Raw genomic sequence first — 23,515 nt, forward strand, 5'->3', positions numbered from 1 at the left:
ATAGCTACTGTTAATAACATTTCAAGCAAAAGATTTCATCTGATATAACTGGAGTACAATGTTATGAGGAGCATTATGTTAATACTTGGCTAAAGAGATGTGTCTTTAATCTAGATTTAAACTGGTAGAGTGTGTCTGAGCCTCGAACATTATCAGGAAGTCTATTCAGGAGTTTAGGAGCCAAATGCGAAAACGCTCTCCCTCCTTTAGTGGACTTAGATATCCAGTTTCACTTTATTTTGTGGTCCGTGTAACACATTCTATTGACTAGGGCCTATAAGTAACGTTGCACCTACTGTACATGTCTACTAACTCTCATTAGAGTGTTAGTAGAGTATTAGTAGACTGGTAGGGTTAGGGTTAGAATAAGTTGACATGTACTTGCAAAGTTACTTATAGTCAGTAGAATGTCTGTTGGAGGACCAACACAATAAAGTTTTAGCAGACATTAAGCAGACAGTCTACTAATACTTCAATGAGAGTTAGTTCACATGTAGTTGCAAAGTTACTTATAGTGAGCAGAATGTACAAAAGGGACCATCAAAATAAAGTGTTACCAGATATTCTAGGTACTACCAAAAGTCCAGAGTTTTGTGACCTTGAGCATGATGGATTGTTGGGTGATAGAAGATTTGTTAAATACACAGTAGCTAAACCATTTAGGGCCTTAGGTCAGTAGCAATACTTTGTAATCGATACGAAACTTAATAGGTAGCCAATGTAGAGATTATAAAATTGGAGTTATATGATCATATTTTCTTGACCTGGTAAGAAGTCTAGCAGCTACATTTTGGACTAACTGTAGTTTGTTTATTGAGGATGCATGCAGGTCAACCACCTAGAGCATTGCACTAATCCAGTCTAGAGGTCATGAATGCATGAACTGTCTTTTCTGCATCAGAAACCGATAGCATGTTCCATAGCTTAGCAATGTTTTTGAGGTGGAAGAAGACTGTTTTTGTAACATTTGAACAGTACAGTTACAAAACAGTACATCCTTAGATGCAAAATGTATTTTAAGAGATTCTGTGTAGAGGTTTTTGGTCCAATAAATATCTCAGTCTTATCTGAATTTAACAGAAGAAAATTACTGGTCATCCACTATTTTATATCCCACTCAACTTGGATAGTTATATATTTCATCACGACTAGATGAAATCTCTAAATTGAGTATCATCGGCATAACAGTGTAAACTCATTCCATGTTTTATAATAATATTACAGAGGCAGTATGTATATTGAAAATGGCAGAGGGCCTAGAACAGACCCTTGCGGCACTCCAGAATTTACAGATGTTAACTTGGATGATTCCACGTTTGACTAAACAAAATGGTAACGTCAGATAGGTAAGATTTTTACCATCCTAATGCCTGTCCCTGAATACTGGTGTAATTTTGCAATCGATATAAGAGTATGTATGTCATGATCCATAGTATCAATAGTGTCAAACGCATCACTAAGATCAAGTAAAACTAGTATTGAGATGCAGCCTTGGCCAGACGCTAGAAGTAATTCAATTGTAATTTTAACTTTTTCATAGATATCTTTTTTTTTGTGCTCAGCTGTGCTCCGTCTGCCCTTTCAGACAATGTTCAAGGTCACAGCCGGAAGGTCAGATGTCAAAGCCAGGGAAATGTGACACGTCCCTTCCCCCCAACTCTTGACCGACGACCTCCTGTGTTGTGTCTGGTAGGCTGATATGTGTCTGTATTTAACACCTCATGGGATGCCCATTATCATGTGCTGTTAACACACAAACTCTCCATCCTGTGTGAAAAACCATTCAGACGCCTTCCAAAATATCACATAAAAATTACATTATTTGTGGGGAAATGAATTATATATTTTATTTTTATATTTATTTTTCTAATTTTTTTAACATAAACATGATATATACACACTACCATTCAAAAGTGGTCTGTAAGATTTTTTTTTTTTTCTATTCAGCAAGGAGTCACAGTGAAGACATTTATAATATTACAACAACAAAAAATCAAATAAATCCTGTTCCTTTTTCATTTTCAGCAAAGAATCCTGAAAAAATATCATAGTTCCACAAAAAAAAAGAAGTAATAATGCATCACAAATGTTCTCAAAATTGATATTAATAAGAAATGTTTCTTGAACAGCAAATCAGTGGTTAGTTCACTGGAGTCAAGTGAAAATAGGACTTGTGTAATGTTTGATAGTCCTTCTACTATCCATGATTGCCAAAGTGGTCCTTCTATACACATATTTATATGATTATGTTAATATATTTGGTGGTATGTTTAGGGATCAGACGGCAGATCGCAGTTGCACTGTCAAAATAAACCACTGAGACGAGATGGTCTGTAATCACTTTTCCTGCCTTTTGATTGGTGGAATATTATTCTGTTTTTCTCTATTATTAAAACTTTACCAAAACTGAAATCTACAAAAAAAAAAAATACAACTACCTTCTAAAACTAGAAATAGTATCCATTGATCAATGCTTTACTCATCTGCCACAATAATTCAATGTCTTTAAATTATCTTCATTTGCAGGCTTTTCTCAACAAATACTGATATGCAGTTAAAAACAGCATATATAATATAATAATTCAGCATATATAATGTTTATATTCTTATTTTTAAAATAGACTATCATTTGAAAGTCTTACTTTAATTCAGAAAGGATGCATTGATTTGATCAAAAGTGACTGTTAAGACATTATTTATAATATTACAAAAGATATTACAAATATTTATATTTCCAACAATAAATGCTTTTGAACTTTCAATTCATAAAAAAATCCTTTTTATCAATGTGTCCACAAAAAATATTAAGCAGCACAACTGTTTTCAACATTGATAATAAAAAATTCTTGAGCAGCACATCAGCATATTAAAATGATTTCTGAAGGATCATGTGACACCGAAGACTGCAATGATGCTGAATATTCAGCTTTGATATTATAGAAATAAATTACATATTAAAATATAAAAGTTATTTTAAATTGTAATAATATTTCCCAATATTACTGTACAAAATCTTACCGCCCCTAAACTTTTGATGGTAGTTTGTGTGTATATACTGTATATTATTTACTATATGTATGCATATTTTTTCCTGCATGAGGGCATCCTTAAAGGTTTTATCAGATTTCGCACACTGCAAACAAATTTGTACTTAAAGTATTGGAAAGTAAACACACACACACACACACACGCATTCACATAAATTCGGTTCTGACTCACCCCTTTAACAGAAAGTCAATAACAGCACAGGAATGATTAATCAGTGGCTCCATTGTCCAATTCCACCAATTCCCCCTCCTCTCTCACACACTCATGGGCCCCTCTCATGGCATAGTATTGATCTGAATGCATTTGCCTTCCATTTATCCACTGAACACAAAGAACTGTGAACTCACCCGGTACTGTGCCCAAATCCATCTAGGGAGGGATCACTTGCTTGCCATAGACATGCATAAATAGGTTTAGGGTAAGCGTTAGTCAATGGAAATGTACTCCGCAACAGCTTTAGCCTGTTTTTCTTTTTTCCTGCTTTTTTCTCCCGAATTAATTGACAACATCTCGCATACTGTTGGTCATGTGTTGTGAGGTCACATTATTTGGCAGCATGATACAAAATTACAAATTGCTGAACACCAGCAGAGAAACATAAATTAGATAATAAAAGTCAATATTCAAGCATAAGATATTAACATGCAGGAAATGGGAAATCTGTATATCATGCAGTGGTGAGTGTGAGAGAAAAACTAAAAATTAAATGATGCAATTGGCTGTGTGAGTTAAAGGAGCCACATGCACAATATTTGATGCTGGAAAAATGGTATTCCAAACAAACATATACTGAAAATTTGACCGTTTTGCACTTTCTTTACATAAAGTGAAATGAGCTGATATTATTTTTCAGAAATCTGTGCATTGTGACTAACTTATATACTTTCGATGTATGATGGTTGTATGATTTTTAAATATTATATTTACTATATTTATTTTGTTTATTTAGAGTCTTCATTCTCTTTACTCTTAATGCTTTAAAAAATGCTTGTCAATCATCACACTTTGCTGTTTGTGTGTGGCTGTTTGTCTGTGTGTTCCTATCTGAAAACCAGCAGAGGGATTTGAGAATAATTTGACGGACAGCCTGTTCAAAGCCCTCCCTGCCTACCCTATCATTCTGGTTGCCGAGAGTCAGGTTGCCATGACACCAGACTGTTTTGTCTGCCCTTTGACCCCTTTAAGAGGTGCTTTGGTCAATCAGGCATTACCCGTGAGGGGCCAACCGAGGGGGGAAAGATGGAGCGACATTTCCTCTCTAAAAATGAGGTACAAAAGGTTCTATACATCCGTTGTATGCTGGGGTACCGGCACAGTTATGGGGAGGCACAGGCGCACACACACAAACAAAAGGCACAGATGAATGTATCTGTGGCACAGTTCTGCCTTGGAAAAAAAATGAAAGGATCTATTAGGTCCCTTGTGTATACGGGGCTTGTGCTCGTGATAAGAGCAGCTACCAGCAGATTTTCAGATGAATGCTTAGTGGAAAGAATAGAACTGCACAATTTGATTATAAGAATAGTCGCTTAAAAATGGGCTTTTAGAGAAAATTAAAGCACTTTATTTTACTTGGCTTTAAACTAATGATGCTAATTGATTCAAATGTAATTGGATAAAAAAAAGATCATTTATTTTATTGAATAAAAAAATCATTTTAAAAATACCATTAATCAGAGCGCAAACACCATCGCACACCTGCAGGTGATAGGTGCGTGGGGAAAAAAGACCATGTAGGTAGGTCAAGTAAAATAAAAAACAAAGAACTACTGCAACAATATCATTCTAATGCTGATTTGCTGCTCAAGAAACATTTATTATTATTATCAATGTTGAAAACAGTTGTGCTGCTTAATATTTTCGTTGATGCATTGATACATTTTTTTTTCAAGATTTTCTAATGATTTGAAAGTTAAAAGAAAAGCATTTATTATTGGAAATATAAATCTTTTGTAATATTATAAATGTCTTTGCTGTCACTTTTGATCAATTTAATACATCCTTTTTGAATTAAAAACTTTAATGATAGTCTATAAGAATATAGACGTTATATATGCTGAATTTTTAATTGTTTTTAACTGCATGTCAGTATTTGTTGAGAAAAGCCTGCAAATGAAGATAATTTAAAGACATTGAATTGTTGTGGCAGATGAGTAAAGCATTGATCAATGGATATTATTTCTAGTTTTAGAAGGTAGTTGTAATTTTTAGTAGATTTCAGTTTTGGTAAAGTTTTAATAATAGAGAAAAACAGAATAATATTCCACCAATCAAAAGGCAGGAAAAGTGATTACAGACCATTTTGTCTCAGTGGTTTATTTTGACAGTGCAACTGCGATCTGCCGTCTGATCCCTAAAGATACCACCAAACCTATTAACATAATCATATAAATATGTGTATAGAAGGACCACTTTGGCAATCATGGTTAGTAAAAGGACTATCAAGCATAACATAAGTCCTATTTTCACTTGATTCCAGTGAACTAAGGCCTGACAAGCCTTTGAAATTAATCCTTCCTTTCTAGCCAGAACTGCAGCATGATTCCTCCTCTCCTCGGAGAATTGTTGTGACTCGCTGTGAGTCCTCGTCAGGACTGATAAGATTAGCGTGGGTTCTGTTCTCACCCTAGGACACACAGTATGTGGAACAGAATAACAGCTCATGGGAATTTATGTTGCTCTGTTTAATGGCGTTAGATACGTTATGCTTCAGACTATGAAATTGGCCTGGAACAGAGAATTTGTTTGGTTTTCTCTCCCTGATAGCCGCATAAATGAAGATAATGGGTGATGAAAACGAACTTACTTTGGTTTCTGACGGCTCCTTTCATTTCAGTTTATTTCCGTCGTGAGCGTTGACCTGTATGTGACCTGTTTAATATGCTGTGTGCGGATAAGATTATTGCCAGGCGGAAGGGTTCACTTTTTTTTTCTCATGCAGATGAACACAGAAGCCTGTCAAAACAGACATAAAATATGAATTACATACCAGAGATCTGGGGCTGGAGTTTGTCTATATTTAAACAGTTATGTGCATTCTTGGCATGATGTCACAATTATCTGGGTAAGATGATGCGTCAGGGGAAAACCCTGGGTGTCTGGATAAAAATGAAAAATGAGAACACATGCGTGCAAGCAAAAGAGCAGAAAATAACTTCAAGCTGATTTTGTTGCATAAGAATTATTTATTTAATCATTCAAATTTACTGTGGTTCCAAAATTAATTTGGATGGACAGACCACATGTTAAAAAAATGTATATGAATGCCTTTGAATTATAAAACAAAGGTGGAAGACTATTTTCGAACAAAACTTTCCACAAAAAAAATTACACGTGATTTTACTTTATAACTTATTTATGTGATGGCAAAGCTGAATTTTCAGCATCATTACTCCAGTCTTCAGTGTCACATGATCCTTCAGAAATCATTCTAATATGCTGATTTTCTGCTCAAGAAACATCTCTTATTGTTATGAAAGTTGTGAAACTTTTTGTGTAAACCGTGAGACTTTTTTTCAGGATTCTTTGGTGAATGGATCAAGTTCAAAAGAACAGCATTTATTTTATATATAAATCTTTTGTAACATTATAAATGTACTTTTGACCAATTTATTGCTTCCTTACTGAATAAAAGTATTAATTTCTTATTTTAATTCTCACTAATAACAAAAGCCGCTTTTCCACCGAAATTACCCGGAACAATTTGTCCCAGGAACTTTTTTCCCAGGAACCTTTTTTGCCCCAGACCGGTTGCTTTCTGCGTTTACACCGCGGTCTAAAGTACCGGGAAGGTAAACTGCGCGCAACTGCTCCTCCCAGTCTGCGACGGACAGTAATCAGTTTTGAGCGCCACATTTATAAGTTTGGAGGAGATTCAAACTGTGTTGCAGTTATTGGTTTACTAACGAGGTAATTAACATAACAAAATAGACGAGCACTGATACTAAAGCGTGTTCAGAAAGCTTGTATGCGTATAAAATTAAGACAAGGTACGTTGTGAGATGACTGGGAATAACGCGCAAAAATTTCCTTTTGCGTAAATACTCTTTAAAAAAAGCCTGAACCCCGTCTATCAATCATAAATAGTGACAGTCTTGTAAATAGTTGTTTGTTACACCTCAATGCGCTATTTCAATCCTGTTATAGTAAATTTGTAACATGGTTTGCCTTGCAATAGATGACAATGTGTAAACATAATGACTTAATATTAAAAGCTGTGGCATAAAAGAGACGAGCACTGATAAAGCGTGTTCAGAGCTCGTAATGCTAACGTTAGATATATAATTGTATGTTATCAGCTATTGCGGACATTGGCCGTGAGATGGCTGTGACGAACGCGCAGAAAGTTTCCTCTTCCACAAATACCCAAATAATAAAGCCTGAAACTCGTCGCCAGTCCCCCAGTTTTTTTTTTATTAAATTCCATATTTGCAGACAGACAACTTTACTGCATGAAGCCACTTTTTAAAAGGGAGGTTAAAAATAAAGAAAATGCTGCGTGGAGTCATCCAACCAAAATGCGGCGTGAACACAACCAATCAGCTTGTGCAGCGCACAAGTCCCACCCCTGAAAGTTCCTGAACTTTGAAAAAGTACTACCTCGTGAGCAGGGACTATCGGAGGGGGAAATATTTACCCGGAACTTCATTTAGACCCTGGTTCCTGCGGTGTAAACACATCGAGTACCAGCCCAAAGTTCCTAGTTCCTGGGGAAAGTTCCTGCGGTGGAAACGCGGCTTAACTGTTAACTATGACTTTTGCCTCAATAAACTCCTAATTACTGCTTATTAATAGTTAGTAAGGTAGTTGTTAAATGTATGTATTGGGTAGGATTAAGGGATGTAGAATATTGTCATGCAGAATAAGGCATTAATATGTGCTTTATAAGTACTAATAAACAACCAATATCCTGGTAATATACATACTAATAAGCAACTAGTTAATAGTGAGAATTGGACCCTAAAGTGTTTTAAAATTGTAATGACCCCTAGCTTCTGAATGGTTGTGTAGTTCTGAGAAAAAAGTTATGAAAATGAACAGTTGGTTTGTTGTTTTGAAATCGAATGCCAACATTTTTGAGTTTTTGTCCAAAAGTGTTCAAACAGTTTCTGTGGCCACTGTGTGTACAATGCTATTAATTTGTGTATTTGTTATATCTTTTGAACCTTCGCTCAATTGTCTTTTCAGAAGCAGGGAGGCATCACCTGAGATCCGCTCTGGTCCTCCTCAGGGACTTCAGGTGCGACATATACAGCTCAAAGCAGACCAGCTGGTCAGAGATCAGGTAACCACACTTTTCTCTCCGCCCTTGTTATCTAAACCTACAGTTCTCAGCCTTTTGTGTGGCGGCTCCAAATAGTTCTTTTTGTTATTGTTAATTATCAGTTCCTTTATGACTATTGCATGTTCCTCTGCATATCTCGCATATTTCTGCTATGGTTTGTAGGTCTCTTTATGAGTCAGCTTTTATCATAGAAATATTTTTTGAACCACCTCACATTCGTCTTTTGCTTCTCGCTCATTTCTTACATTGTCGGGCGAAGCAGCTTCATTTGACGTCAAGTTGCTCTGAATATTTCTGATTGTTCCTGAATGTCATTGGCATTCCATTGTGCGCTTACAATGCCAGCTGACCTTCAATATTTTGCAGCTGACCAGAGCTGCGTGTGTATATCTCTCTGTTTTCTCAGTCCCACCAACATGCCTGGCATACACACTAACCCCTCTGACGTGATTGACAACTCTGCCCTAGCAACCGTTGCCGGGCTGCCCAGGGTTGCCAGGGAATGTGTTCCCATAGCAACACGTTTAACCACTTTATTTGCCACCTTGAAATGTAGCGAAGGTTTTGCAAAGAGGCAGAAAGGGATTACTGCTGAAATTTGCCGTGGAAGAAAATGTGTGGAAAGGTGATATGATTTTTGAGAATTGTATTTAAATTTGTTTTTAAAGTTTTTGTGGAGCTGTGCTGCTAGTGCCAGAGGATTTGTTGTTGTTGTTGTTTTTGTAAGACTAAGTAGATTTAACTAAATCTAATTTTGCCTTTATGGTGGAGAAAGAGCCCATTACTGGCTTACATTTAGTCGAACAGTGCATACAAGAGTATAAAAAACTGATTTAAAATCAGAGATCAATATTAAACAATATTAAACGTAAAATTTTGTTTATCAAGTTCAAATTCATACATATGCGTTTGAGTCGCACAAATAAATTAAATTAAATATGAACAGAGACTCCAGAGAACACAAATGTGTCCAGGTTTACTTCATCCAGTTTTATATGGAAAGTGTCCGTAAGGGTTCTGGAAAGCATGAGTGAGAGTGCAGGAAAGGAAGGAAGGAAAAGACGGATGGGGAGAGATGATTTTAAAAAATACAAACTGGAAGAGGGGATGTTATTAAAGCAGAAACGCATCTTGAGAGGAGGATGCTGAGTTTTTGACGTTTTGATTTGAAAGAAAACCAGGGGGTGCAGAGGTCAACAGAGGAAGGGAAAATAAAGCGATTGGATGAATGAAGAAAGGCAGGGTGTTAAGAATGAGAACCGGATAGGTGGTCCAAAAGTAGTGGGACAGAAAGAGGGACATTGGGCTAGGGGATGAAATAGAGAGAGAACTTGATGACATTCATGGTGGTGTGAGAGGAAAGTTAAAAAGGGCAGGCGTCTGGAGACGAAAAGGACAGGACCAAATAATCTACCTGGCAACACGCTAAAGGAGGCCCAAGTATTGCCATGGTAACTTGCCACGGGATTGTCACAGGTTTTTGACGTGTCGCTCATCTTTTTCTATTCCGTGCAAAAATACATAATCGCAAGAGGTACATGCAGGTGTTGACAAATTGTGGATTTTTTATGTGGAGCTTGTGTAGTTAGACCTGCTCTCTGTGAAACACACACACAAAAAGATATTTTGAAGAATGTTGGTAACCAAACTGGGTTTTATCGTATGGACAAAATATTCGGAATATATTATTTTATGTTCCATGAAAGACAGAGAGTCATCGTGATTTTGTGACGACATGGATGATGACAGAAATTATGACAGAAATTTTATGTTTGAGTGAACTATCCCTTTAAATTACTTCCTCCTAAACCTCCTTAATATGCAGAGCAACCAGCTGATTATTATCCAATGGCAGACAGGGAGATTATTCAGGGGTATCGGTTTGAAAACGGTATTTTTTTTGTAGTGCCACAGCAATTGCACATTTCAGCTTTCACACCAATATATAACACAGTTGACAGCAGATTAACCATAGGTTTTTTAATTATTATTTTTCAGAATTACTATGAACATATTCCACCAATATAAAACAACCAGAAAATATATACATATGTGGTTTTATAATTTAAAACCTAACAAAATGATTTTTGCTAAATTTTGCTTGAAATGTTTTGCTTTCTTTAAAAACAATCGCACCTGGGTTATTATTGTTAACTAAAACTAAAACCATTAAAAACAACATTTTCATTACTTGAAATAAAATAAATATTAACTGAAAAAAATTAAGTATAAACATTTTTTACATTTTATTTCAGCTAGCTGAAGTACCAAAATAAACTAAAAACTAAAACACATTTAAAAAAAGAAAAATTAATATAAAAAAAATAAGAATAAAGAACAAAATGAATCCAATTTTAACAAAATTTTAAAAGAAAACAAAATATAAAAATAAAATCTATTTCAAAATATTAACAAAACTAAAATAGTATATCAATGGTACCCGTTTGGTAACGCTAGTGGTGCAGAAATTATACATTTCAGCTTTAAACCACACAAACTAACACATTCACATATAACACAGAGAGAGACCCACACATACATTTTCTAAAATAGAATAATATCTTGCTTCTTATGAAAGAGCAAAGAAATCGTGCTAGGCCTGGTTTTTCAATCAGAATTCATATCTGTAACCACACAGAAAGTCGTAAAATCATTAGCTGAACCTATATACACTCATTAAGCTAAAACCTCTTGGATTAATTCACACCACTGTAAACAAATGTAGAGAACAAACACAAAGAAGCCAGGCTGTAGACAGAGCAGCTTATGCTAGTGTAGATAAACACATTTGCATTCCTTTGCATGTATGCCATCTGTGAAACGTCGGCATGCAAAGTGATACGGCTTTAACCTATGGCTCTCGTAGTCCTTTGGTGTCTGTGTGTGAAAATGAGAGGTCTCAGAGGAGTGCTACACCACTGCTTTCCTGCTGAATAAGCACTAGCTTCTCTGTTAGCAGACAGACTCCTGCCTCTATATTGCCAGGACTGCAGAATCAGTCTAGACTGATGGAATACGAGCGTGATTTACCCAGCACACCACACATACATACACACACACTCACACACACACACACTTTTATGTGTTAATTTAGTGATTTTGTAGCATTTCATTGTCATTAAATAAAATTAATAAGTAGATTTTTCTTGAACAGTGTGTGTGTGTGTGCGCGAGAGAGAAATTAGTTTATGAGGGGTTGATGGTGATAAAAGAAAACATATTATCAGGGCAGCATAAATATTTTAGTAGTTGCAGAGAGTGGGTGGTTTCACCAAGGAGGTCAGACTATGTGTGTGTGTGTGTGTGTGTGTGTGTTTGCTGTGTGAGTTCGTGTGTATTATATGTGAAGCCACTAATGAGCAGAGACAATGCAGGAGGCAGGGCTGAGTCGGTTCAGTGCGCAATATCACCAGCAGAGGGCAACAATGCCACAACAATGATTGGCAAAGTGCTTTAGATGAGGGTTTTCTGCTTATAGAGTTTGCTAAATATGCTAAAGAGTTTGTTGATGGTGTTTTTGGTGTTTGTGTTGTCTGCCTGTATGTATTGTGTACCCAAACATTATTATTAAATAGAGAATTTTAGGTTAGGTGTAAAGTGTGACCATTATAGTGGTTTTGAATAGAATAGTGAACATATATTAGGAGAAAACTAGAAAATTCCAATGAATTCAAGTGGTTTTACGAAAAAACCCTTTACTAAATCAAGCCTAAATAACTAACTTTTTTGTTTTTGTTCAAAAAATGCGTCATAATAAATCCCTTTTCCAAAACGTGTTTTTGTCTTACCCTGATTCATTATGTAAGCCTATTATAAGCGTTTATTTTTTAGACCCGACGGGATGGTTTTTGCGTGAAGTCACATATACGTCACTTAAAGGTATAGTGGAGGATTTTCCCGAATTTTAGAAAAGAACCGCCCTCTCCACTTTTTGAAAAAATGCACATGCGCAACACTCTACCTGCTCCCGAGAGGGAACGCCTATTAAACGTGTGCACGAGAGAGCGTGCACAAGCCTAGTGCGTGACTTGTGCCAGGGCTAGCATCGCTAATCATAGCTTACATTAACTTTTACTAGCAGTAATTTTAAATGGATTTCTCCAAATAGCATGCCAAACTTTACCTGTAGAGTAGAAACTTCGCAACTGAGGCATCAGTGGGAAGCCCAACCTGTGCTTTTAGCGCACGGCAGCGTGTGAAATATTCTCCCAAAAACACTCTGGTCTTGTTTCTTTCTTCAGAGGCCTTTCTCTTCTTGTCATACAATTCGTAGGCACTTTTTCTCTTGCGACCCTCAGACATTTTGAAAAAACCCGGTGAGAACGGCGAGCTTCAATGAATGGCTGAAACCGTAGCTCACCACACATATACACCTGAAAGTGCGCATGCGCAGAAAGCGAAAACTACCTAGGGACGAGCACTTACGACGGCCTTACGTAAACATATCACCAGAATGATTGACAACTAGGAGGACCAATAGTCTTGATGATCCACCCGGAAAAAGAAAATCCTCCACTATACCTTTAACCGTGTGTCTCGTCATATCTGTAAATGGGAAAAAGTTGCGTGTATTTGTGGGAGTGAAATAGAGTGGTGTAGGTATGATGTCACTGTGTAGGCCAACCGGCAGTTAGCATCACACTGGTTCCCTCGACAAAAACCCAATAGGATTTTCCTATAGGCTTTTGGATTATCGCAAAAAACAAGCTCTGAGATTAACAAAAGGTTATGATACATTTACGCTTTGTCCATCAAGATCATTTTCACAGATGAACACTACTTTTATGAATTTTGAAGACTAAATGCGGTCACCAGAAGTAAAAAGTTAACGGTAGGCTTTACTACTACAACACGGTCCCGCGATTTTAACGTCGATTTTAAGCTTCCGTCAACTCTTTCAGTTTTTATCTAAAGACTTTTTCCCAGAACGTTCGAATTAGAATAGTATATAAGAGCACAATTGTAAGCATAACGATGCTGTTTTAACCAATAAAAGTTTGCTGTTGGCAAACCAGCCATTTAACCAAAATCCCTTCGGGACACGGAAGTGCTCAAATGCTAACTCCTTTCCGCGTTTTGGCCTACAAAGTGATGTCATATCTGCACCACTCTATAGGTTAGTTTTCACAACAAGCGAGAAAGGTTGACATGGAGCACGCTAATCTCAAACCTCCAGGGAATCACCTGTTTTAAAACGGTGAACAGAGGAGTGTCAGCTGACAAAAAGAGATTGCGACAGAGCTCGTAATAAAACCAGAATCAACATTGGATTTGCTTTTTGGGAAATGGAACGATCTGAAGGACTTGAATGAGGTGAGTAGGGTATTTTACTGAACAGATAAATTGCCATATGTAACCGAGTTGATTGCAAAGCATTATTGTCTATTGTGAAGGATCAAATTCATCCACACAGTCACGCAAAGCCTAAGAACAACCAAAACAATGTTTGCTGAAGAATTTTTTACACTAGTGTACCTTTAAAATCAATTTGAATGATTTGAGCCTGATTTTTTTATCTTTAACCACTTGAATACCTTTTGAATTTTTATTTATTTATAAGTTTTACCTCTCATGTTTCCAGTTAGCACCACTGGTCATACATACTGCATACTCTGGCAGAACCCATTTTGAGGATTGTTATGCATATAAATGCCTTGGAAACATCGAAATTGAAGAGATGACTGTGGGGGGAAAAATGTGTAATGGTAAAGATGGTAACAGAAAAAGATGCACCAGTTTATCTGGCAACGGTGTAATAAGGTCCTCTGCAATCTCTACTGGGCTTTTCACAGAGAAGTATGTGGCCCTGCATGTGCGTTGCGGTGTGAGGTAGTTGGTTGTATGGTTTCGCATAATAAACAGCCCGGAGATAACTGTACAACCTTCTAGCTTTCCCTGCGGCTGCACGCTTACGGCTATCTGAACCCACTATGACGGCAGAAGCAGCATGGGATGAGCTCATATGGACAGCCAGGAGCAATGCTTCAGTTAGGCTTATGTAGTGGATATGTGACTTGCTAAAGACCTGCTGGGAGTCCCAGATTGAGCATCAGGGATTCAAACTCTCATTTAAAATCTGGAAGTAAACAAGTTGTAGGATGTTGAAAAATGTAATACAATGTGATCTAGAATAAATCAGAAACTTTAAAGAATCTGCACTATTTTTGGGTCACAAATATGAACTCTTTTGTACAGCCAGGCAGATGTTGTTCTGTTGAAGCTCAAGATGGTCTTTGGATCATTGTCAAATCATGCACGAGAACATGATCATCAGGTTTTACTTGTGGAATGTTCATTTTACATTTCAAATTTGAAATGGTCTCCAACTCCTGGATCCCACTGTACATCATGCAACATATGACGCTCAAATCTCTGTAATTGCACTACCAAAGACAGAAGCTTTTTTATCATACATTGGAATCTTAAGCAGCAGGTATTTTAAGGTAGTATCAATGCATGTTGTGAAGTCAAAGTCATTGTTTTGTCTGGTGGTGGCTGAGGATTGTAATCGAGAAAGCCCTTCTGTATCATATTTAGATGATAAAAAGCAACACATTCATAAAAAATAATTTTTCTCAGACCAATTGTATGCGGCGTTGCGTGTGTATCAGCTCTATAGAAATGCTGAGGACATTTTAGTTCTGATTTATTGCCACTGGCATCCAATTAGATAAAATATGTCTGATACCCAAGCCTTCCAGATCGTGCTTTTTGTAATCTTTTATAATTAAACGTTTATTAGATTACATATTTTATATCAGACGGATGATTTATTTTCTCTAATGTATTTTCTAAATTAACCAAGTAATTTCTAACTGAAGAATACTGATATGAAATTATGAGTGAACTTTCTTTTTTTTTCTCACTCAGAAACTGCAGAAACATTTAACAAAGCAGAAAGCTTTTGCTGCTAGTTTGTGTGTTTATTTGTTTGTGCCTCATATCTCTGCATCACCATCCAAGTCACCCCCATCCTCCTCCTCCTCCTCCTCCTCCCCATCTCCCCCTGTGTGTCTGGCTGGTGGCTCAGACAGCCAGCATCCGCATTGCGTTGTAGCTCTCTTTTACTCCCCCTCTGTCTCTCTCTCTTTCTTTTTATTCTCTTTCTCCCTCTTTCACCTCTATAGGGTGGGAAAAAGGGCATGTATCAGCATTTCTCCTTCTGGAGGTGTGCTGAGAGGTTGTTCTGTGGTCAGATGTCGATAGTTTCTGTTGTATATTGATTCAGTGTTCAGTTCACACACCATAATGGTATGTGTTAAAATGATATGTTTCAGTTGTCTGTTCTCCATTGCTGTGCGCCTGAGACACAGACTGGACCAGTTCTGCATTCATATTCTGCTTTAATTTTCCTATCCTTCACCCACTTTCACTGCTCTATTACTGCTGCTCAGATCAGCTGCACTCGTAAAATGATTGGTATGGGCCAGGGGAAACCAGAGCAAGTTCTCACACCAGGAAGTTGTCTCAATGGATATATCTTTAACTATATTGTTTGAGTCCAAAATCCAGTTTCTGAAATGTGTTTTTCCAGCAGTGGTTTTGTATGTTTGTTTCAAACTTGTTGGTCTTAAATTATTGTAATTTTATAATTTGTATGCATTTAATTTATAATTTTATTAGCTTCAATATACACAATTTAACCACACTAGTATACATAGTTTATAATTATAAGGTAGATTTGAACTGTTTTCAGCACAATGTTTTTTGTTTTGTTTTTAAAACGTTTTATTGGAGCTGGTTGTCTCATATTTTAAATGTTCTACTTTTATACCCCATTTATTAATTCATTTTTGTTTTAGACAATATTCAAATAATTGCTGATGTTTTTAAATGGTGCATTTAACATTTTATTTCTAGGCTATATATTCATCACTTTTTTTTTATGCACTACCTTTCAAAAGTTTGGGTTGAGTTATTATAAAAAGTACTTTTATTCAGCAAGGACATCGAAAGTGACAATAAAACATTTATAATGTTACAAAAGAATTATATTTCAAATAAATGTTGTTCTCAATCTATCAAAGAATCCTGAAAAATAAATTCCACAGTTTCCACAAAAATATATTAAGCAGCACAGCTTTTTTCAACATTGATAATAAGAGATGTTTCTTGAGCAACAAATCAGCATATTAGAATGATTTCTGCAGGATCATTCAAATGGACACTGAAGACTGGAGTAATGATCACAGGAATAAATTACATTTTTAAATGTGTTCAAAATATATATTTATTTTAAATTGTTATAATATTTTACAATATTACGCTTTTTACTGTTGCCTTTATAAATCAAATTCAACCTTGGTGAGCATAAGAGACTTCTTTCAAAAACATAAAAAAATCTTACCGACCACAAATGTATAAACTTGCTAGTGTGTATATATAATAAACCTATTAATTTATGAACCTACCTTGAAAAATAATGTTACCTAGAGTCCTAACTAGCCCCATTCTTTCCTATACTGTAGCACAGTCATCCTCCTTCAACTTAAACCTGAGTGGAAATTTTCCTGACATTTGTCTGGTGACTCGAGGAAGCAGATGTCTTGCCACGTGATGAGCGGTTCAGTTGAGAGAGAGTGACTTTAAAGTGTGGTCATCCGGGCCCTGAAATGGGGAGACCTGCACCGAGCACGGTGACGTCATTCCTCCAGCAAGAACCTCAGCGCTTTGTCTCATTGTGCTCCCTTACTGCAGGCATGCAGTACACTGGACAGCATTGGAGCATCCGTGCACACTCAGACAGAAAGCAGTCCAAAGTAAAAGAAGAGACGTAAAACAATACAATAGACGCACGGGGAAAACATTTGAAAATATAAAGGCGAAAGGAGACGGAGGGGTAAGAAAATAAAGAGGAGAGGAGATATGCATAGAAATGAACAAGAAAGAAAACCAGATAAAGCACAAGCTTTTGCAAATATATCCTAGACTGCCTGCAGTCAGCAACACTAATAACAGCTGTTGCCATCCCTCTGTGTGGTGGAAATGGAGGTTATTAAGCATTCCCTTTGAATAAGCTGCTGTAAAGCTAATGTACAGCCGATCCATACTAGTGGGCCCTTTCATGTTCCAGGGCATCAATGTCTGAACATCTTTATCCCAGACTGTACTAATAATGATGTCTTCAGCAGACATTTTGGCTCCTGAACAAGGGGCTTTCGTACTCGCTGGTTGCGATGGCACGAGAAAGGGGTTATTCCCTCTTAGCTATTTGCGCCTATCTTTGTCTTTGTTACTGTTCGCTCTCAAAGCAAAATGAGTAGCCACCCCCACTCACTGTACCAGCATGTCATAAATCATATTTAAACACTACACCTCCACTGAGGCTGTGGGACTGGAGTGTGGCTGGCTAAAGAGGGCATGAGAGGACAATGCAGCATTTAGTCATAGAAATGAGTGTTTTAATCAGATCAAATTGCTTCTAACTTGATTTTTTCCGTCATGCTCTCATGCATGAGAGTGTATATATCTATAAATGTGAGATTATAAAAAAATGTAAACACATATACACTGTGACACATGAAAGGAATATACAGTAGTATTATTTTCCAAAGGATACCAATCTTACATATTGCATGCCACTTTACGTGTAGGATATACAGGTTTAGGCACAAAATCCCTGAAAATATTCTTCTGTTTTTTAAAAGGATAGTTTACCCGTTTTTACTCACCCTCATGTTCCAAACCTTTTTGACTTGCTTCTGCAAACATGCACAAAAAAAAAAAAGAAGATATTTTGAAGCATGTTTTGTACTTGCATTGAAAGTCAGTGGGGTTCAGTGTTGTTGGACCCTACAACATTGGACCCCATTGACTTTCAATAAAAGAACAAAAGGCATTTTTCTTTTCTTCAAGTATCTTCTTTTTTGTGTTCCGCAGAAGAAAGAAAGTCATACAGGTTTGGAAATGAGGACAGAATTATACTTTTTTGCATGAACTGTCCTTTTAACCTGCTACGAGTGGATTCAGACGCACCAAATGTGATGCTTTGGGTGCTGAAAAATATATGCCGAACTGTGTGAACACATCAGTGCACGAGTAGCTATAGCCGACTTGCTGATGTAGCCGTGCGGCACGTCAGGGAGACGGAGCGTAATCTGATGAGGCGTACCCGCAGATTGATTAACACAAGATTGCGGCAAACGCGGGGAGTTATATTTTCCAGCGCTTTATCATTTTGCTAGCCTGATGCTCTGTGGCTTTTCACCCTGTTTGAGATTCTGACCCTCCCCCTTCGTTTCCCATTCCTTCCTACTCTCGACTCTCTTCTCCTCTCCCCTTTGCCCCCTCCCTGCTCCCTCTGTCTCTCACACACATTTCCTCTCTCAGACGCATGCATACACGAGCGCACAGACTGCGAAAGAAGGGGGGGCAGGGGTAGTAACGGAGACACGATGCCTGAAAAAACGTGAGCGAGGGAAAGCGAGAGAGAGAGAGAGAAAGAGAATAGGGATGTTGTAGGCTAGAGAGGGATTGAGAGGAAAAAAGCGAGAGTTTGAGATTGGGGACAAGGGATGTGAGTGCTTGAGATGCTGAGAAGAGAGACAGAGTGATGGAAGACTCAAAGGCAGAAAGTGTGTGTGTGTGTGTGTGTGTGAGAGAGTGTCTGTCTGACAGGGAGGACACAGTCTGAGGGGCTCATGGTGCTGTAGACTATAGGATTGCTGTAGGGGAGGTAGGTTGTGTGCTACCTATGGGATCGGTGTGATTGTCTTTGCTCTACCTGCCTGTGAGCTCATTGTCTGTGTGTCTGACTGGCTGCCTGACTGTTTTTTCTCTTTCCAGAGAAAGAGGGAGAGATGACCAGACACTTAGATTGGACCTATAGAGAGTGGAAAGGATGGACGTTTTCTCGTTTTCCGTTTTCTTTCACTTTGTCTTTGTCTCATCAGGTTTAACTTTTCCGAGTCAGACACATTTCCGCATCCTTCACGCTGCACGTAAGCTGGTTTTTCGTCTTATTTGCTTAGTTTTCGACAGACTTTTTTGTCGCCGCAAAGGTTGACATTGTCAAAGTCTGCGTGTTCCAGATGCCGCGATAAGGTAGTATATCTCCTTTTGGATTTTTACCATTCGACCTGCTACATCATCATGCGTTTCTTTTTGGCACAGCAGAGGCTTGTATTTGTCGTAGACGGTTTATTGTAGCGCTTGTGATTGACACACCTGTGCACATGCATTTATGCTAGACAGATGATGTTTCTTTAACGGCGAGATGGAGTGATGCTTTGAAGTACGCCTGATTGGTTTATTAAAAGCGTGTTTTTTGGTATGTTTTAAAAAGACTGTGGGTTTAACTACTGCTGCAGTCGTTTTCATAATTCATGACACTGATGTTTGAGAAATATTTTATCGTCATAGTATTTTCGAGTCTGTGTACAGTCTGTAGTATTGCATGTCTACAAGCGTCTAGTCTCAATCAGTTTGTCAACTCGCACAAGAATCATTTTTATTATTGATAATCTTTCCCCATTTGGGGGTAGTCAGGATGAAGAATTTGAAGAACAGTTTGGTGTCTACTCACTCAGTCACTGTGTCAGTTGTACCAGCTGTCTGCCTAGAAGGGGCACTATTGCACCATCTTACCTTCTTCGGGTCCCCGTTTGCAGTTTGTGCACTGTGTAACATGAATACATCTAATATTAAGTTAAGCACTTGTTTAGCCTCCTAAAATGATTACATTGTATATATTCATATTTGTATTATTTTTATCTTAACAGGTTTCATCCAAACACCTGGACATTTGGAGGAAATTGGATTACCTCCCCATACTATTGCTGTAGGTATTCCATTTAGCCCTGTCCTCAGGTTACCTGGTGACTTCAGCTGAAGGTCCCGTTCAAGTATTAACATGGTTCTGGCTGTTTTTGTTGATGATTTATGGCTTTTTGTTTAATGATTTACTAAGAATTACTTTACACTGTAAGTTCATTTTATTTGATCATGGTTTTTCTCCTGGTTGTTATGTAATGTTGCGGAGAAATCCCCTATCTTTGTCTCAGGAGTCGGCGAATGTACCTTTTTGGGGGGGGGTTTCATAGAAAAAGCTCCTCAAGCAGATGAGGTTTTACTAACGCTCCTGGTAGAATCGTGCAGAGGATGATGCCACTGCTTACAGCCTCTGCGGTGAAACATATTGCAGTAAAAGTACCCATCAACAACACCCCATGGTTTTATTATGACTGGCACAACACAATTTGGTGCAAACATTATGTGTTTACTGCTCTCTGTGTGCCCTCACTGTCTGAACAAAGTGAGGATGAAAATCTGAACAGCGCAATGCAGTCGGAGACCCCTTTTCCAGGTGCTTCAAATGTTTGAGGTTTTGAAGACATCAGTAAAAAGAAAGCGTCTTTGAAAGCGACGTAATTGTTCATTAATTCCGGCAACGTGGTCCTGTTTTTTCACAGTATGTCTCTTTGTCCCTGAGACCCTTAACCTGTGAGGTCAAACTAGGTCACAGGTGAGGTCCTCAGGAACAGGGCTGCATGCGCCGTCATCCCAAAAGTCAAACAAAGGAGAAACATTTGGCTTTTTATTGTGTCTTTAAATCAGTCTTAGTTGTATTTACAGATCCCGTTTAAACACATGATGAAAAAGAGCAGTTTTATGTTTAGATTTAGAGTTTTTATACTGTATATTATTAGATTGTACTCCAGTTGAGGTAGTTACTATTGGGGACACACCCTATTGGCTGGCTTTGTGTTCTACACAAAGAAATGATCCAATGAGAAGACAGCCAAGGGTGGTGACCCCATAATATTATCAACACTCATACTATCATTCAGTACATACAAGTCAAGACAGATATATTTATGGACATACTGTACAGAGTTGTTGATTCATATGTCAATACGCATCTCTTCTCCCCTGGGTCTGATTCTCTCATAGTACCTTGTTTCTAAATATCGGTGAGTTTTCTTACATTAATGTGTGCATAATTTGTTGATACTTATCAATGGAGCTATTAAAAAATAAATCCATTAATTAAAGAGAAATGTAATGTTCCACAAAGTATCGCTGGAGAATGTTTTGTTGTTTGGTGCAATTATTACGTGTTTACTGACAGCTTGAATGAAGTGAGCATGAAAATTGAACTGAATCTGAGCAGCGCAATGCAGTCCAACCCCCTTTTTTTCAGGTAGAATTTGTAATACTTATCAATGGTCCTCTTTTAAATTGATGCAGAAGAAATTGGTGGGGATTTCAGATGATGCCAACTTTGAATCAACATACAAAACTGTCAAATATAATCCTCATAATGTAATCATTCCAAGCACAAGTTGTAATTGCTGCTTAACGTGTTTGTTGTGTCTGCTTAAATGAATACATGGCTTTATTCATGTATTATATTATAGCTGTATACTACTGTAATATGGACATTTCTTTGGCAAACTAATTTTTATATTGAAACAAGCATTTTCTGTAAAGCTGCTGTAAAACAATATGTATTGTGAAAAGCATTATACAAATAAAACTTGAATTGAATCCAAATTAAACCCCACAAAGCGTCATCGGAACATGTTAGACGCAAAGGTTTCTGTCATGGCTGTCAATAAATCCAAAATATAACATTTCAAATTGTAGAAAGATGTCACTGTCCCACATGTGATGCACATTCGAAATCACAAATGAAAAATGAACCCTGAAAAAAAAAGACACCGGCACTCCATGATATGTTAATTTTTCAGCACACCCTCTGTGACTTGCTGGCCTCCTGTTGGAGGGCCAGCTGTAGAATAAGCATCTCAGGACAGTGCGGCGCAATGCTACCTGTCTTCTGATCATTGCTTATAGCCCGACTGACTGACTACAACGTCTTTTTTCTGGCAGGCCTGCGGTGGGGCTCCTGCTCACTATTGATTGCCTTGTCTTTGCAGAGACAGATGAATGCATTAGTACCCAAGTCGCTCCTGCCACTGGAAATATATTAACTTCATGTATTAGGCACCCTGTCTCGTTACCATGGCGACACTTTGGAAAAGACGGGGTGGAGGGAGGAGAGGGTGTTTGGGGGTGATGGAATGGGGGGGAGGGGTGTGGGATATGGAATGCAATGAGCTTGTGGGCTTGATTGGTAGTCTCTCTATTTCTCAGACACACACACATTGACTATGTTGGGAGTCCTTCCCCATCCTACCATATTGTTTTTTTGTTTTTTTTTATATGTGTATGTTTCAACCTTTATATTGATCTATTTTAAATGGCAATTATGTCTCATGTATATGTCTCATTATTGTAATTTTATGTTTTGTCTTTTTCCTTTCTTTCGTCAGCTGCTCAGATGTCTGCTGCTCTTTTCCCGTTGTTCTGGTCAATTTGGATCATTTGCAATATCACGGCACCCCACCACTATCATCAACAGGCACACAGGCATCACCCTCTCCCTCCCTTTTTCCTTCTCTCTCTCCCCCTCTCTCTTTCACACACACACACACACACACTCCCAATCTCTTCAATTTGCAGCAAAATGGTGCATAATGGGAGCAGGAAGAGGGTTGAAAAGACAATGGAGTAAATTAGGAACAAGAATTAGCGGGGAAACGCTACACAAGACCACCATGAACATCACATGCATATATTGCTTTTTGTCTGGAGACATTGCATGATCAAGAAAAACTAGCCTCACCTATGTTAAAGGGATAGTTCACCAAAAATGAAAATTCTGTCATTATTTGCTCACTCTATTGTCGTTCATATCATTAATGACTTTCTTTTTTATGTGGAACACAAAAGGAGATTATTTTTAAGAATGTTGGTAACCAAACAGTTTCGGTTTCCATAGACTTGAATGCCGCACAAATTTGGAAGGTAGGCCTAGTAGTGAGTATATGATGACAATTTTCAATTTTGGGTGGACTAGCCTATCCCTCCAAGAAAGCTACATAAGCCTATAATCAAGGGTTTTTGAGTTTTGCTTTTTATTTCTATTTATTTATGTGTTTTTATTAATTTGAGCTATTTTTTTTATTGTAACAAATAATCACCATCATATCTGTATTGCTGGGCTAACGCAGAGCCGTTGAAAACCGTTTTTCAACGGCTCTGGCTATTTCATCATGATGATGTAATCATTCAACTGAATTTTCTAAAGATGTTTAGTTTCATATTATCTTCTCAAGCAGGTTGAGAAATAACACAATAACAGTTCTAGTAGCCCAATTACAGAAATGTTTGTGTTAA

General features: G+C 37.6%; 2 protein-coding genes across 2 annotated transcripts in view; both read left to right on the forward strand.

Moving 5' to 3' along the window:
• Positions 1–23,515, forward strand: part of spaca6 (sperm acrosome associated 6) — a 38,450-nt gene that overhangs the window by 8,036 nt on the left and 6,899 nt on the right. The window lies entirely within an intron of this gene.
• Positions 1,263–23,502, forward strand: LOC311275579 (uncharacterized protein). Its single transcript, XM_084384702.1, has 5 exons — positions 1,263–1,689; positions 4,104–4,317; positions 8,236–8,332; positions 20,053–20,111; positions 22,609–23,502. Exons 2-5 carry the CDS (start codon positions 4,193–4,195, stop codon positions 22,811–22,813), a joined length of 486 nt encoding a protein of 161 aa, XP_084240828.1. The 5' UTR covers positions 1,263–1,689; positions 4,104–4,192; the 3' UTR covers positions 22,814–23,502.

This window comes from Rutilus rutilus (assembly GCF_951802725.1).
Source record: "Rutilus rutilus genome assembly, chromosome: 17".
Classification (NCBI taxonomy): domain Eukaryota; kingdom Metazoa; phylum Chordata; class Actinopteri; order Cypriniformes; family Leuciscidae; genus Rutilus; species Rutilus rutilus.

What these genes read in the sequence shown, in the direction of transcription:
- LOC311275579 (XM_084384702.1), top strand. Translation starts at nt 4,193, where the DNA reads ATGACACCAGACTGTTTTGTCTGCCCTTTGACCCCTTTAAGAGGTGCT. An exon ending in ATTTCCTCTCTAAAAATGAG is followed by an intron (nt 4,318 to 8,235) that starts GTACAAAAGGTT and finishes TTGTCTTTTCAG; the next exon opens with AAGCAGGGAGGCATCACCTG. An exon ending in TACCTCCCCATACTATTGCT is followed by an intron (nt 20,112 to 22,608) that starts GTAGGTATTCCA and finishes TTCTTTCGTCAG; the next exon opens with CTGCTCAGATGTCTGCTGCT.